This window comes from Mauremys reevesii, linkage group 7 (genome assembly GCF_016161935.1).
Source record: "Mauremys reevesii isolate NIE-2019 linkage group 7, ASM1616193v1, whole genome shotgun sequence".
Taxonomy (NCBI): domain Eukaryota; kingdom Metazoa; phylum Chordata; order Testudines; family Geoemydidae; genus Mauremys; species Mauremys reevesii.
The window spans coordinates 6,700,808-6,712,928 of NC_052629.1; the positions used below are offsets into that span (position 1 = coordinate 6,700,808).

The window sequence follows — 12,121 nt, forward strand, 5'->3', positions numbered from 1 at the left end:
GTTTTCAGCTGCTCTCCAGGGATGGACTTTACAGTGCGTTAGCAGACAGCCTCAGTCCCTCTCCGTTCCTAACTTCATCCTTTTAGCTATTAACACAGAAACAGGTGAAACTTTTGCAAGTTTCCAAGGAAAGGCAAGGGAAAGCTCCGAGGAAATGTTGACCTATTTTCTTCATCAGAATTTGAAACTTTGGTTAAAAAACAAAACAAAAAAATCACACCAAACCCCTACATTTTGATCTCCCCCCCGCCCACCAGTTCTGGCTACGAATGAGTTAGTTTGTTTTTGTTATTCTGAGATTTTCTCCACTATATCCAGACAGAAGCCCCTGGGTTGATGCAGATATTATGGGGGAGCTTTACAGTGGAAAACAAGTATTTTCACTTGCCTAGATTTCCTTGAATGTCAGTGTTTCTCTGTTGAAATGAGACATTAGTCTCTCAAGAGGCAGAATGTTACACTGGTGACATCCACTGAATTATTATGTAGACCTGGGAAATCATATAATTACTGTCTGTAAACAGGGATAGTAATACTGTTCCTTGTAGGGGAGTAGTAGTTCTTGGATAGAACATGGAATAGAAGTGCAAAGTACTGCTAAATGCTGAACTTTGGCCTCTGTTGTCCTTTGCTTGGGGACACTCTCTTCATCTCATGCTATTTGGTTGAAAGGAAACTGTAGAAGTGCATCTCCAGGCATCAATCTCAAAGGATTCTCCCTTGGTAGGCCCTATCTAAGATGGCTCCATACCTGTGGCTCTTGTTTTCCATTGCTCTGTCTCACCTCCTAATTTGTAGGAAGATTAAGTATAGTTGTATTAATTTAGATGGAATATATGTGCTAAAGGTGTTAACATAACATAACCCAGTCACTGTCCAGCATTAAACAGTGTTAAACAAAGTCTGGGATCTGGTATACAGAGTCCTCAGCCCGCTTAGTACCATGGTAGACACACTATAAAATTCATGCCAAAGCTTAGAAATGCATTGATTGAAACACACTAAAGGAAAAGAATCAAAACGAACAGCATTGAAACTTTAATTGATTGTGCAAAACAAGCGTAATCAAAACCTATCAAAGTCCCTTTCTGGATGCAGTGACTATTGGTTAACGTCTCTTATTCAGTGAAGCAGTCCTTCTCGGGGAGGAAGAAAGGGTTACGTCTGGTGTTCAGTTCTGAATCGGGAATGATAGTCACTTTCCTGCTTTAGACAAAACAGACAGGCACAGAAGAGAGGTAATAAAGATGGGGAAAATATGGCTTTTGTTGATGTTCTCAGGACACAGGGTGGCTGGTCAGTCACAGATGGATGCTTTGTGCTGACTAGTCAGCCACACTAGCTGCTGCTGTGGACCCTGGCTCACCTCGCTGGTCCAGAGACATCATCTGGTTGGTTTGGTCAGGTTCCCTCTCCTTCACTGATTCTTCTGAGGCTAGCCAGAGCTGGATGGGCCATCTCATCTCACCATGTGCAGTACAGTTGATTTCAGGATTAGGTGAAGAGCTGAGAGAGAGAGAGAGAGAGAAGGAGGATAGGAGGGGAAGACTGAGCAAGATTTCACCGGTGTCATGTTGGGGTCCTTGCTGGTGCAGTGACAATGGTCAAGTGTTTCTGTAACAGCGACAGACCCTGGTTGTCTGTGAGCAGGGTCAAACCTGGGAGTTCTGGAGCTAACTGCATGAGCCTCTGCTGCAGGAGCTAAAAGCCATATGGCCCTTAGCTAAGGCTTCAGAGCAAACTCATTAATATCTCTCTCTCCCCCTCAGTGGTCTCAGTGCCACTTGAGGAGACAGAACACCACACTCGGGTGATGTGTGGGATACATCTCTACTGGAGCACCGAGCTCTGGTGTCACAGCAACAATCCTTCTGTTGCACTCACAGTGCTGGTAAACTTTTTTTTTTCTTTTCAAAGTCTCTCTTTTAAGGGGCCCAAAAAGGTGATGGGATCCATCCTCCTGTTATTTTGTCTGCCAATTAGCCCTAATTTCTGACATAGCAATTTTGGTTCACTTGGTTTCTGATTCTTTACTTCTCTTATTTACTGCTCATGACCATTCTATTCAAATTAATTCAGTCTTTCTGTCTCGCCTCATATCTTCTCTTAAACAGTTTTATATAACAAACCATTGTGACAATCCAAGAACCTTTACCCACTTTGTTACCAGTTAGGCTAACAATTAAAGTAGGCCTTCTAGGTCTCAGTTATTAAAACATGGTCCAAAATTTGTTTTACACCATCTCAGTATCATGATACCAATGGCATCGCATTATGGCATAATTACTTTGACAGAGGTGGACAGAGTCAGAAAAGTGGCAGCCCCTAATGCTAGCACGAGCAAAGCTAGAGAACTCAAACCCACTGCACCGACACTTGCAGTAGGAACACCACAGCAGCATAAGGTTTCAAAATAGTAGCAGCAAAAAATTGTTCCAGTCTTTTCATTATCAGCAAAGAGGTCGCCCCTCTTCTATCTTTATCTCCAGCCTCCATTACTCTCTCCCTTGCTCTGATGTTAATTGTAAAGCCGACTCCTTCTAGAAAGAGCTCACTGGACTGATATGGACTGCAATCAGCTGATTGTATTTACATCTAGTGGGAAGCCTAATTATGTGTATAATACATATATTATTACTTTAAGTGCACATAGTCCTGCTGTTCTTGCATGCTTTATCTGATATCAGGCTTTGCCAGATCTGATTATGCTCCAGGGTTGGCAGCTGGTCAGAACCCTTTTGAATGGATTCTCTCCAGATGTTTGCGCTGGCCACTTCATCACCTGGTTTCCTACTAAGAAAGAACATCTGATTTTATTTGGAAATATATTCTTCTTGCGTGCTTAGGGTTTCTGGCCTTGATTCTACCCTTGTGTCTGGGCAAGACTGCCTACATATACCATAGTGATCTTTATTCCCACATCCTGTATATTTAGAATGATGCTGAAAACTCCACTCCTATCCATGGCATTTCCAATGCACCTCTTACTGTGATAAACAAGGTAAAGTGCCTTTGGCTGCTTTGCTTTTCTTTCCTCTATCTTCAGTTACATCTGCAGCATCCATTTTGCTATTCTGCCCTGCTCCTCCTCCCGGCACTCAAAGAACATATGTGTCTATATGGGAAGGAGGCACGTATTCAGGGAATTTTTTTTTCTTCTCATCATTCACTCTCCCACCCTCTCTCCAGGAGAAGAATTTCCAAAGTGTCTGAGTATCCCACTTCCGCTCTGAAGCGGATGGGCACATTATGAACAAAATCAGCTTCTCGTAATTTTGCATGATTTAATGGGGGATGGGGGGGAGACAAAACAAAAAGGGAACGACTTGGGCCCTGAAACTCTACTTTGTTAAATTGTGATGGTGACATTTTTCACGTGGAATTTGGCTGGAGGAAAACAACCATCCCTCCTGCCTTTGAAGTGGCTGACATGGTTATTTACAGAGCACTGCCAGTGTGCATCGTGTGCTCCAAAACACAGAGGATAAAGCCCCCTTGTTGCAGGGTCGGCGCAAACCATTAGGCAACCTAGGCAGTCGTCTAGGGCATTAACATTTGGGGGGCGGCGACTGCGGCGGCCAGATCTTCGGCCGCCACGGTCGTCGGCGGTATTTCGGGGGCGGGACTTTCCGCCGCCTCTGTCGGGGGCGCCATTTCAGGGGCGGGACCTTCTGCCGCCTAGGCGCCAAAAAAAGCTGGCGGCACTCCTGCCTTGTTGTGGGGTTCACTCGCTGCAGGTGGAGCCACCTCCTGGCCGCTCTGGGAATTATCTCCTGCACCCTCCTCTTGTGGCCTCTTCACCTGTCATGTCTCGCCCTCTGGCCCCACTTGCTCCAGGAGTTTCAGCTTCCTTTTTTGTGACTTGGCCTTCCGAGCAGGCCACTATGGTCCTCCCCTTCTGTGGTATCATAGTCTTTCAGGGCAAACTGTCCCAGGCCGTCTGCTCTCCACTGCCTGGTCTGTGCCACTTCCCCAGTGGCTGGTAGGGGAACCAGGGCCCACCTTCTACTTGGGTTCCAGCTCAGGGACCCTCTACACCGCAGCCATGGCCTGCCCTATCTTATCCCTTGCTGCTTTTCTCTTGAGTCTTTCCTACCTTTCTGGCTCTCCCCCTTCTCTGGATATGCCAGCCAAAACTCCCGCTTCCCAGGGAGCAGAATACCCCTCTAATTGTTGATATACCAAATATACTTACTTGAGTAGAATTGGTACCGGATGAGTAAATCGACACCAGCTGAGGAGGTGACCCGCTGAGGGGACACATTGTCTGACGCAGAACATTTAGCACAGAATGCTGGGATTTATTCTACGCTGACGAAGTGGGTATTCACCCACGAAAGCTCATGCTCCAATATGTCTGTTAGTCTATAAGGTGTCACAGGACTCCTTGTCGCATTCTACGCTGGGTTGCTCTGCTGTTTATGAAATGCAGCACCATAGAATCGGGGTCGGTAGGTGCAGGGGCGGCTCTAGGTATTTTGCCGCCTCAAGCACAGCAGGTAGGCTGCCTTCGGCGGCTTGCCTGCGGGAGGTCCCTGGTCCCGCGGATTCGGCGGCAGGCCTGCGGGAGGTCCGCCGAAGCCGTGGGACCAACAGACCCTCCGCAGGCACGCCGCCGAAGGCAACCTGCCTGCCGCACTCGCGGCAACCGGCAGAGCGCCCCCCGTGGCTTGCTGCCCCAGGCACGTGCTTGGCGTGCTGGTGCCTGGAGCCACTCCTGGGTAGGTGTGATGTGTCCAGTATTGGGATTTCTGTGTGTGAAGTGTCGTCCTGCTAGGTGTGACTACACTGTGAGTTGAGGAACATTTTTTTTTTTAACATTCAGCTCCCATTTTAGGCACCTAAAGGAAATGGTCAGATTTTTCCAATGCGTTCAGCACCCTTCAGCCCCTGTTGTTCTCAGTGGGATCTGCTGAGTTGCTCTGGAAATGTGGCTACTTCATTTAGGTTCCCCAATGGTGGCTGCTCAGTGCTGAGTTGGTTTGTTTTTAAAATCTGGGCCTTAGATGACATGACTGGGAGTCAGGACTCCTCCCTTCTGTTTCAGGATCTCATCCTGAGTCACTGTGGGACCTTGGTCAAGTCATTTAACCTCTCTGAGCCCTGTGTCGGGTGATCAAAACCAGTTTGTAAAACTGGGAGAATGATACTGCCCTACCGCACAAAGGTCCCAGTTCAGAGAACCAGGTAGACATGTGCCCAAGTCTATCCCTATTCAACAAAGCACTTAAAGTTCAGCATGGGCTTGAACAGGGTTGGATGGGTGGATGGGGGCTCAGTGGCAGGTAGGTGCCTAAATAGCTTTGAGCATTTGGGCCACGATGCTTTGAGGTTTAATCATTGTCTGTAAAATCGCCCGAGCTCTTTGGATGAAAGGGGAGGTGCAAGTGCCAACTATTATTAGTTGTTAAAGGGACGTGGGAGAATTTATATATATAAGTTTGCACCAAACAGACCTGATTTTCTTTCTTTACCCTGTATAAAACCTCAGGGCAAATTATTCTCTATTGTAATCTATTGTAATTGCCACTTAATTTGTCATCACTTCTAAAGTGCACCTCTGATCTCCCAAAACAAGGTGAACAGAAGACACAGGCCTGCATGATTTTTTTTATGCTTGCAAAAACCTTTATTTTATTGCGTTTTATTCAGTAATTCAACATTAACCTTTATATTTCTATCAATAAATAATGGCACACAAGCTGTGAGGAAGCGAAGTGGGCCAAAGAGACCTTTCGGTGGCTTGCTGTGTCTCTTCCACTACCAGACAGTCCATCGTCTCAATGATTTACTCTTGGTTAACATTCATGGTGGACCCTAAACATAAAGAGAGAAATAAATAAACCAAAGAACCCCAAATGAATAGGATCCTTCTTATCTCTTATCTGAAGCTGCCTAAAGGCTACAAATTCAATTTAATCCTTCTACCATCAGTCAATCTAAGATCTAATTCAAAGGAGAGAAAAAAGTACACAGCAGCTGGTCTGTGGCTCTTGACAGAAAGAAGCTCTTTGAATGAGTCACTGTAGGGCAGGTGAGTCATTCAAATGAGAGGTGCTTATTGCCACTGCGCTGCCCATAGCCATGCTGTTGTGGACCTGTAAAAGAAAAGAAGTGCTTGTGGACAAAAAGGAAAATAGAGACTCCAAGGAAATCAAGGTGTTTGCCAAATCTCCAGAGGCACCAACTTCTTGAGTTCCTGGGGGGGGTGCTCGACTCACATTCCGCCCCAGGCTGTGTCCCCACTCAAGGCCTTCCCTCAACCCCCACCTTGCTCTTCCCTGCCTCTTCCCACCCCAATCCCCCCTCCCCCGCACTTTTAGGGACCTTCTGCTGCTCCTGCATATTATTTATCTTCACAGTCGTACATAACAATGCATATCAACAATTCCGTCCTACACATCACCAGGATGTAATTCCTTCCACTATGAAGCTGGACCTGCCTCCAGTCCACAAATCCAATTACTCAGAAACAGAGCTCAAACAAAACCTTAACTCCAACCATATAATTTTTCCATTAAGGATCAACAATTTTCAAATTACCAATATACAGTCTCTCCATCTCTGTAATCTCTCTCTCTTCTGCCTGTCGTACAAACAGTTCACTAACACTTCTTATCCAGGCACACATTCTCTAGAATCAAAGTTCAACATAATTGTGTTCTAGTCAAACAGAATTTATTATTTTCTCCCTTTTCAAAACAGTCTGCAATGTCTTACTTGTCTACTTTACACTCAAGCTAATAGATAGTTCTTAAAATCAGATGTATTTCCTACAAACCTGAGTACTTTAAGGCTGGAGTAAAGCTTGCCGGTGTTCTGTAAGTTTTAAGTAATTGGATGGTGGGTGGTTGTAGACTTGTATAGGACGGGAATAGATTGTGATGATGGGTGGGATATTTATAAAATTAACCTACCTCTGGCATTTAGTCTAGAGCTAGATGGAAACTTTGGAGTTACTACAACTCAGCTGTTTGTTAGCTATGGGGAACCAAAGAAACATTAGACTGTAAGTTTAAATTGAAAAAGGAGCCATTGTTAGCTGCCTCTAATGCAGGCCTGCACAACTTGTAAAGCAGCAAGGGCCATATTACTCCAAAGAAAACAGCTGAGGGCCGAAACCCCCCAGCCCCACCAAAAGTCATCCCCCCAGTACCACCCAGCCCCCCACCGAAACACATCCCCTGCCCCAGCGCCACCCGGCCCCACAGAAACACCCCCCTCCAAGTATAAAGCCTCGCTGCCACTGTCCGCCCGCCCGCTCGGCTCGTCCCCCCCCCATGAAATAAAGGGAGGGGAAAAGGGGGACAGTTTGAAGGGATTGGATGTGACTATCCAACACACAAACACAGGGGCTGCAGGGAGCCCAGGGAGGGGGGCAGTGTGATAGGGGCCGGGAACGGGGAAGGACCCTGGACCAGGGAAGGGGGCAGGAGTTGGGGCAGGGGAGGTGCAACACACACACGTCTCCCCTGGGGGTTTCCTGGCTGCCCACAGAGACAGTGGGGCAGAGACTGGGATCAACCAGTGCAGTAGCCGCCCCGCCCCCAACTGAAGGGTGGGGTGTCTCAGCCCAGTTCCCCCCCCCCCAACCCCGAGTTGCGGCTCGAGCCCAGGCCGGGCGCCCCTCCCCTCGCTCGGCACTTACCGGCTCTGCCTCGTGCCCAGTGCTTCCCACCTCAGCAGGCCCCGAAAGTGACGCACCCGCTATACGCCAGGCGGGGGGAGCGGGAGATGGAGAAACGTGCGGTTCTGGCCGTTAGGGTGGTTGGAATGCGGTGCGCACATGCGGGGCTGTGAGGCGCCCCCCGGGCCGGGGGCAAACGCAGCAGCCCCACCCCGCCGCTTGCCGATGGGCCGCACAGTGAGCCCATGCAGGCTGCATGTGGCCCGGGGGCCGCACGTTGTGCAGGCCTGTTCTAATGCCTCAACTACTGAATAGATTGATTCTGAAGACGTAGGCCTTGCCCGAAGAGTTGTAAATATGGGGCTATTACACGTTGTATTTCATATATAAGGAAAGGATTTAATTCCTACCTATATGCAAGTCACAATGTGACTTCAGCTATAGTCGCTACCTATGCCTCCATAGTTGAGCTATCTAATCTATTTTTAATCTAAGGAATGTCTATGTAATCAGTCACCATAGTCTTTCAGACTGTGTATAAAAAAAAAAGTATATTGCTCCATGTAAAAATAAATGGGCTTTTCACCCTCCTAACCTGACCCTGAAGAGTAGGCAAAATCCAGCTAGAAATCTTTAAAGAACAGGCATTTTGGGGTGAGATTTCAGATGCGTGCTGTAGGCTGAAAAAACCATGGGAACTGCCTGCTTTTTGGTACTGCAATAGGAGTGAGTGTGTTGACAGCTGAAATCAGGAAGCACAGAGATGTGTGAAGAGGGTGTTGGTGAGGTTAAAGGGGGGAAGAAAGTTAACACTGGTTGAATCTCAGAGGTAAAATTTGAGAGGAGGGCATAGTGTCTTAACTTGTCGCTAGCAGTGTGGTTACTAGAATCGTAGAAATATAGGACTGGCAGGGACCTTGATAGATCATCTAGTCTAGTCCCCCCTGCACTGAGGCAGGACTAAGTATTTGTTAGACCACCCCTGACTAACCTGTTTTTAGAAACTTTCAACACCTGCAGCCTCCCTAGGTAATTTGTTCCAGGGCTTAACTACCCTGACAGTCAGGATGTTTTTCCTAATGTTTAACCTAAATCACCTTTGCTGCAATTTAAGCCCATTACTTCTTGTCCTGTCCTCAGCGGTTAAGGAGAACAATTTATCACCCTCCTTTTTATAACAATCTTTTGTGCACTTGACGACTGTTATCATGTCTCCCATCAGTCGTCTCTTCTCCAGACTAAACAAACACCGTTTTTTTCAATCTTTCCTTGTAGATCATGTTTTCTAAACCGTCAATCATTTGTCCACTTTCTTGAAGTGTGGTGCCCAGAACAGGACACAGTACTGCAGTAGAGGCCTTATCAGTGCTGCGTAGAGCAGAATTACTTCTCGTATCTTGCTAACAACACTCCTGCTAATACATCCCAGAATGATGTTCTCTTTTGTTTGCAACTGTATTACATTGTTGACTCATATTTAGTTTGTGATCCACTGTAAACCCCAGATCCTTTTCTGCAGTACTCCTTAGTTAATGATGTAGCCCTGCATTATCGATCTAGCTATACTGTGACCTCGGGGAGCTCGGAGATGATTTTAAACCCTGTTGGGGCAACAATCACTCTCCTTTTCCTGCTATTTATACTCTTGTTCATTTCTTTTTGTCTTTCAGATGTATAGCTCTATGGATTTTGGAAGACGCTGGCAGCTAATGCATGAGCGGATCACTCCAAACAGGTTTTACTGGTGAGTGGTCCATCAAGCTTCTCTTGTTTTGTGCAGACAATATAGCACGTTTGTGTTCATCGCACACCGAAGAAGACTCTGAGCAGCCCAGGATCTAGAATTATTGCTGTTCTGCCAAACCCAGGTATTCAAAATTCATGAGTTTGGTCCCAAAAATCCTGAGATTGACATAGGAGTGTCTTTAAAAAAGGTTTGGAGTTTTTAATGCATCTTCTGGTGTCATAGCCTTTGCGTGGGGGAAGGGTCATATTTTCAAGTCTTTCAAGCCACAACCTTGAGTTAGAAATTTACTTAAAAAAAAAAAAAAAAGACAGCTGAGATTCTCATGTAATCACCTGACTCCAGGAGCTTTAAAGAAAACAAACACCAAATCTAGTGAAACTTGTTAATAATGCTGTTATTGACTACTTCCATTCTGTTGTGTCCCGGGTGACTGTGGGGAGGGGCTTTTAAACAGAATCAATGTGCTAATTAAAGAGCATGCTAGGCTTTTATTATGTGTTAGAATGTATTTTTATCATCAGATAACTGGGGAATAAGGATACATCTACACTGCAAAGAAAAACCCATGGCACCTAGACTCAGACCCTGGGTCGATTGACTCTGGCTCATGGGGTTCAGCCTGCGGGGCTAAAAATATCAGTGTAGACATGCTGGAGCCTGGACTATGGGAGACTCCCCCCTCTCCAGGTTTCAGAGCTGGGGCTCCAGCCCACGTGGGAATGTCTACATTGCTAATTTTAGCCCCACAGCTCGAGGCCCAGAAGCCCGAGTCAGCTGACTGTGGCTCTGAGACTCAGTGCTGTGGGTTTTTCTTTGCAGTGTAGACAAATCCTAAGTGGCTCAGGGGGTTTGGTTTTGAGGGGTAAAAAAAATGTAATAGCACTTAGGTGACCTAGGTGCTTAAATCCCAGTTTCAAAAGAGAGTTATGTATGTCAGCGCCTGAGTCTCATTGAAAATCAATGGGACCAAGCTGCCGAAGCACCATTTCAGAGGTATTTAGGCTGGCTCCAGCCACAGCCACGCCGCTGGCCACTGGTGCTCCAGGCAGCGCGGGAAGGGGGCAGGGAGCAAGGAGGGGGGGTTGGATAGAGGGCAGGGGAGTTTGGGGTGGTGGTCAGGAGGTGGGGGTGTGGATAGGGGTCAGGGTGGTCAGAGGGCGAGGAACAGGGAGGTTAAATGGGTGGGTGCAGGGGTCCCAGGAGGCAGTCAGGAAGGAGGGGGTTTGAATGGGGCAGCGGGGGGCAGTCAGGGGCAGGGATTCTGGGGGCAGTCAGGGAGAAGGGGTGGTTGGATGGGGAAGGGGTTTCTGGGGGGGCAGTCAGGAATGAGAGGACAGGTTGGTTGGGGTGGCGGGGGGCAGTCAGGAGTGGGGGTTCCAAGGGCAGTCAGGGGACAGGGAGCGGGGTGGTGGTGGATGTGGCAGTAGTCCTGGGGGGTCCATCAGGGGGCAAGAAGTAGGGGGCGGGGGCCAGGACACAGCCTCCCCTAACCAGCTCTCCATACAATTTCTGAAACCTGATGCGGCCCTCAGGCCAAAAAGTTTGCCCGCCCCCATTTTACAGCATGGCCTTTTTCATCCCACAAGAAGGGGATCTTGGGACTTGTAGTCCAGAAGGACCATGGGAGTTGGAGGCTGACAAGAAATGTTGGGACAAGGAGTGTGTACAGACAGTTTAGGAGGGAATAGGGTTTGCTTTTTTGCTTGGTTCTGGATAGGAGCAAGTTGTGGGTGTCTCTCATCAAAGAGGAAGACATCACCTTTAGATAAGAGAAGCTAAATCAGTGCTGTACTGTGAGTATAATTAAAGAGGACCAGGTAAAGTCCACCACCCTAATTAGTGGCAGCATTATATACAAAGGTGACAACCTTATCTGAGCAATAAAAGGGACCTAACCCAAAAATGTGAGCAGGTTGCATTATATGGAGTTCCCATTTCAGATGTCTCCTCCTTTTCCAGAAATACAGAGGGTCATCGGTTACTGGAAAGAGTGGCAACAAAGCTTTTTTTCCACTCAGAGGCAGCAGTATTCCAGTGATGATAAACTTTCCAAGAGAACAAATTAGGTTGTTCGCACAGTGGGCAAGATTTGAACCACCTTATTGTAATGCCAGGCTCAGGGATATTGAAACCCTGCAATATAATAACTCCTCTTGGCTGTTTGAGTTCTTTGTTATTATGCTGCAAGCTGTGATTGTTGTTCTGAGCTTGTAAGCTGTGTGTGGGGAAGAAAAAAAATGAAAGGAACACACTGAAACTTGGGGAGCTTGCGGGTTTTTTTTATTATTATTACTATGTGGAGTGGGTAGAACACAAATATATAGGACCTTGTAAGTTTCAGAGGAACATAAGCTGCTGCTCTTTGGGGTCCACTGTTGTGTAAAAAGCTAAGTCATCAGATTGTGTTAACTGAAGCTTCCAGGAGATGTGAAGTAACAGCAACAAAGAGATGCCTACGTTAGTCCTTAGAAGGAGCTGCGAATTTGGGCTCCTCCTAATCTATTATTAACAGGGCTCAGATAAGCCTCTTACATCAAATGGTGAAATCTTCAGCAGCTTTGTCAAGATACCACTTGACTTGTAGCAGCACTTTCAGTTGTCCAGAGCCACCGCACATTTGCAGTACTATAACCTGCTGTTTTGTAGAACAAATCACCCTAACCCAGAAAGAGTTCATCTTTCTCCCCTCTACTATGTGATATTTTCCCACATAATTACACCTGTCCAATGCCCAGGAGTTTCCATAT

General features: G+C 46.9%; 1 protein-coding gene across 10 annotated transcripts in view; it reads left to right on the plus strand.

Moving 5' to 3' along the window:
- SORCS3 (sortilin related VPS10 domain containing receptor 3) overlaps positions 1-12,121 on the plus strand; it is a 522,792-nt gene that overhangs the window by 365,488 nt on the left and 145,183 nt on the right. For all 10 annotated transcript variants that reach the window (XM_039481980.1, XM_039481984.1, XM_039481985.1 and 7 more), the window contains one exon: positions 9,298-9,371. In XM_039481980.1, coding sequence (XP_039337914.1) covers positions 9,298-9,371 — 74 coding nt within the window. The remainder of the gene's footprint in view (positions 1-9,297; positions 9,372-12,121) is intronic.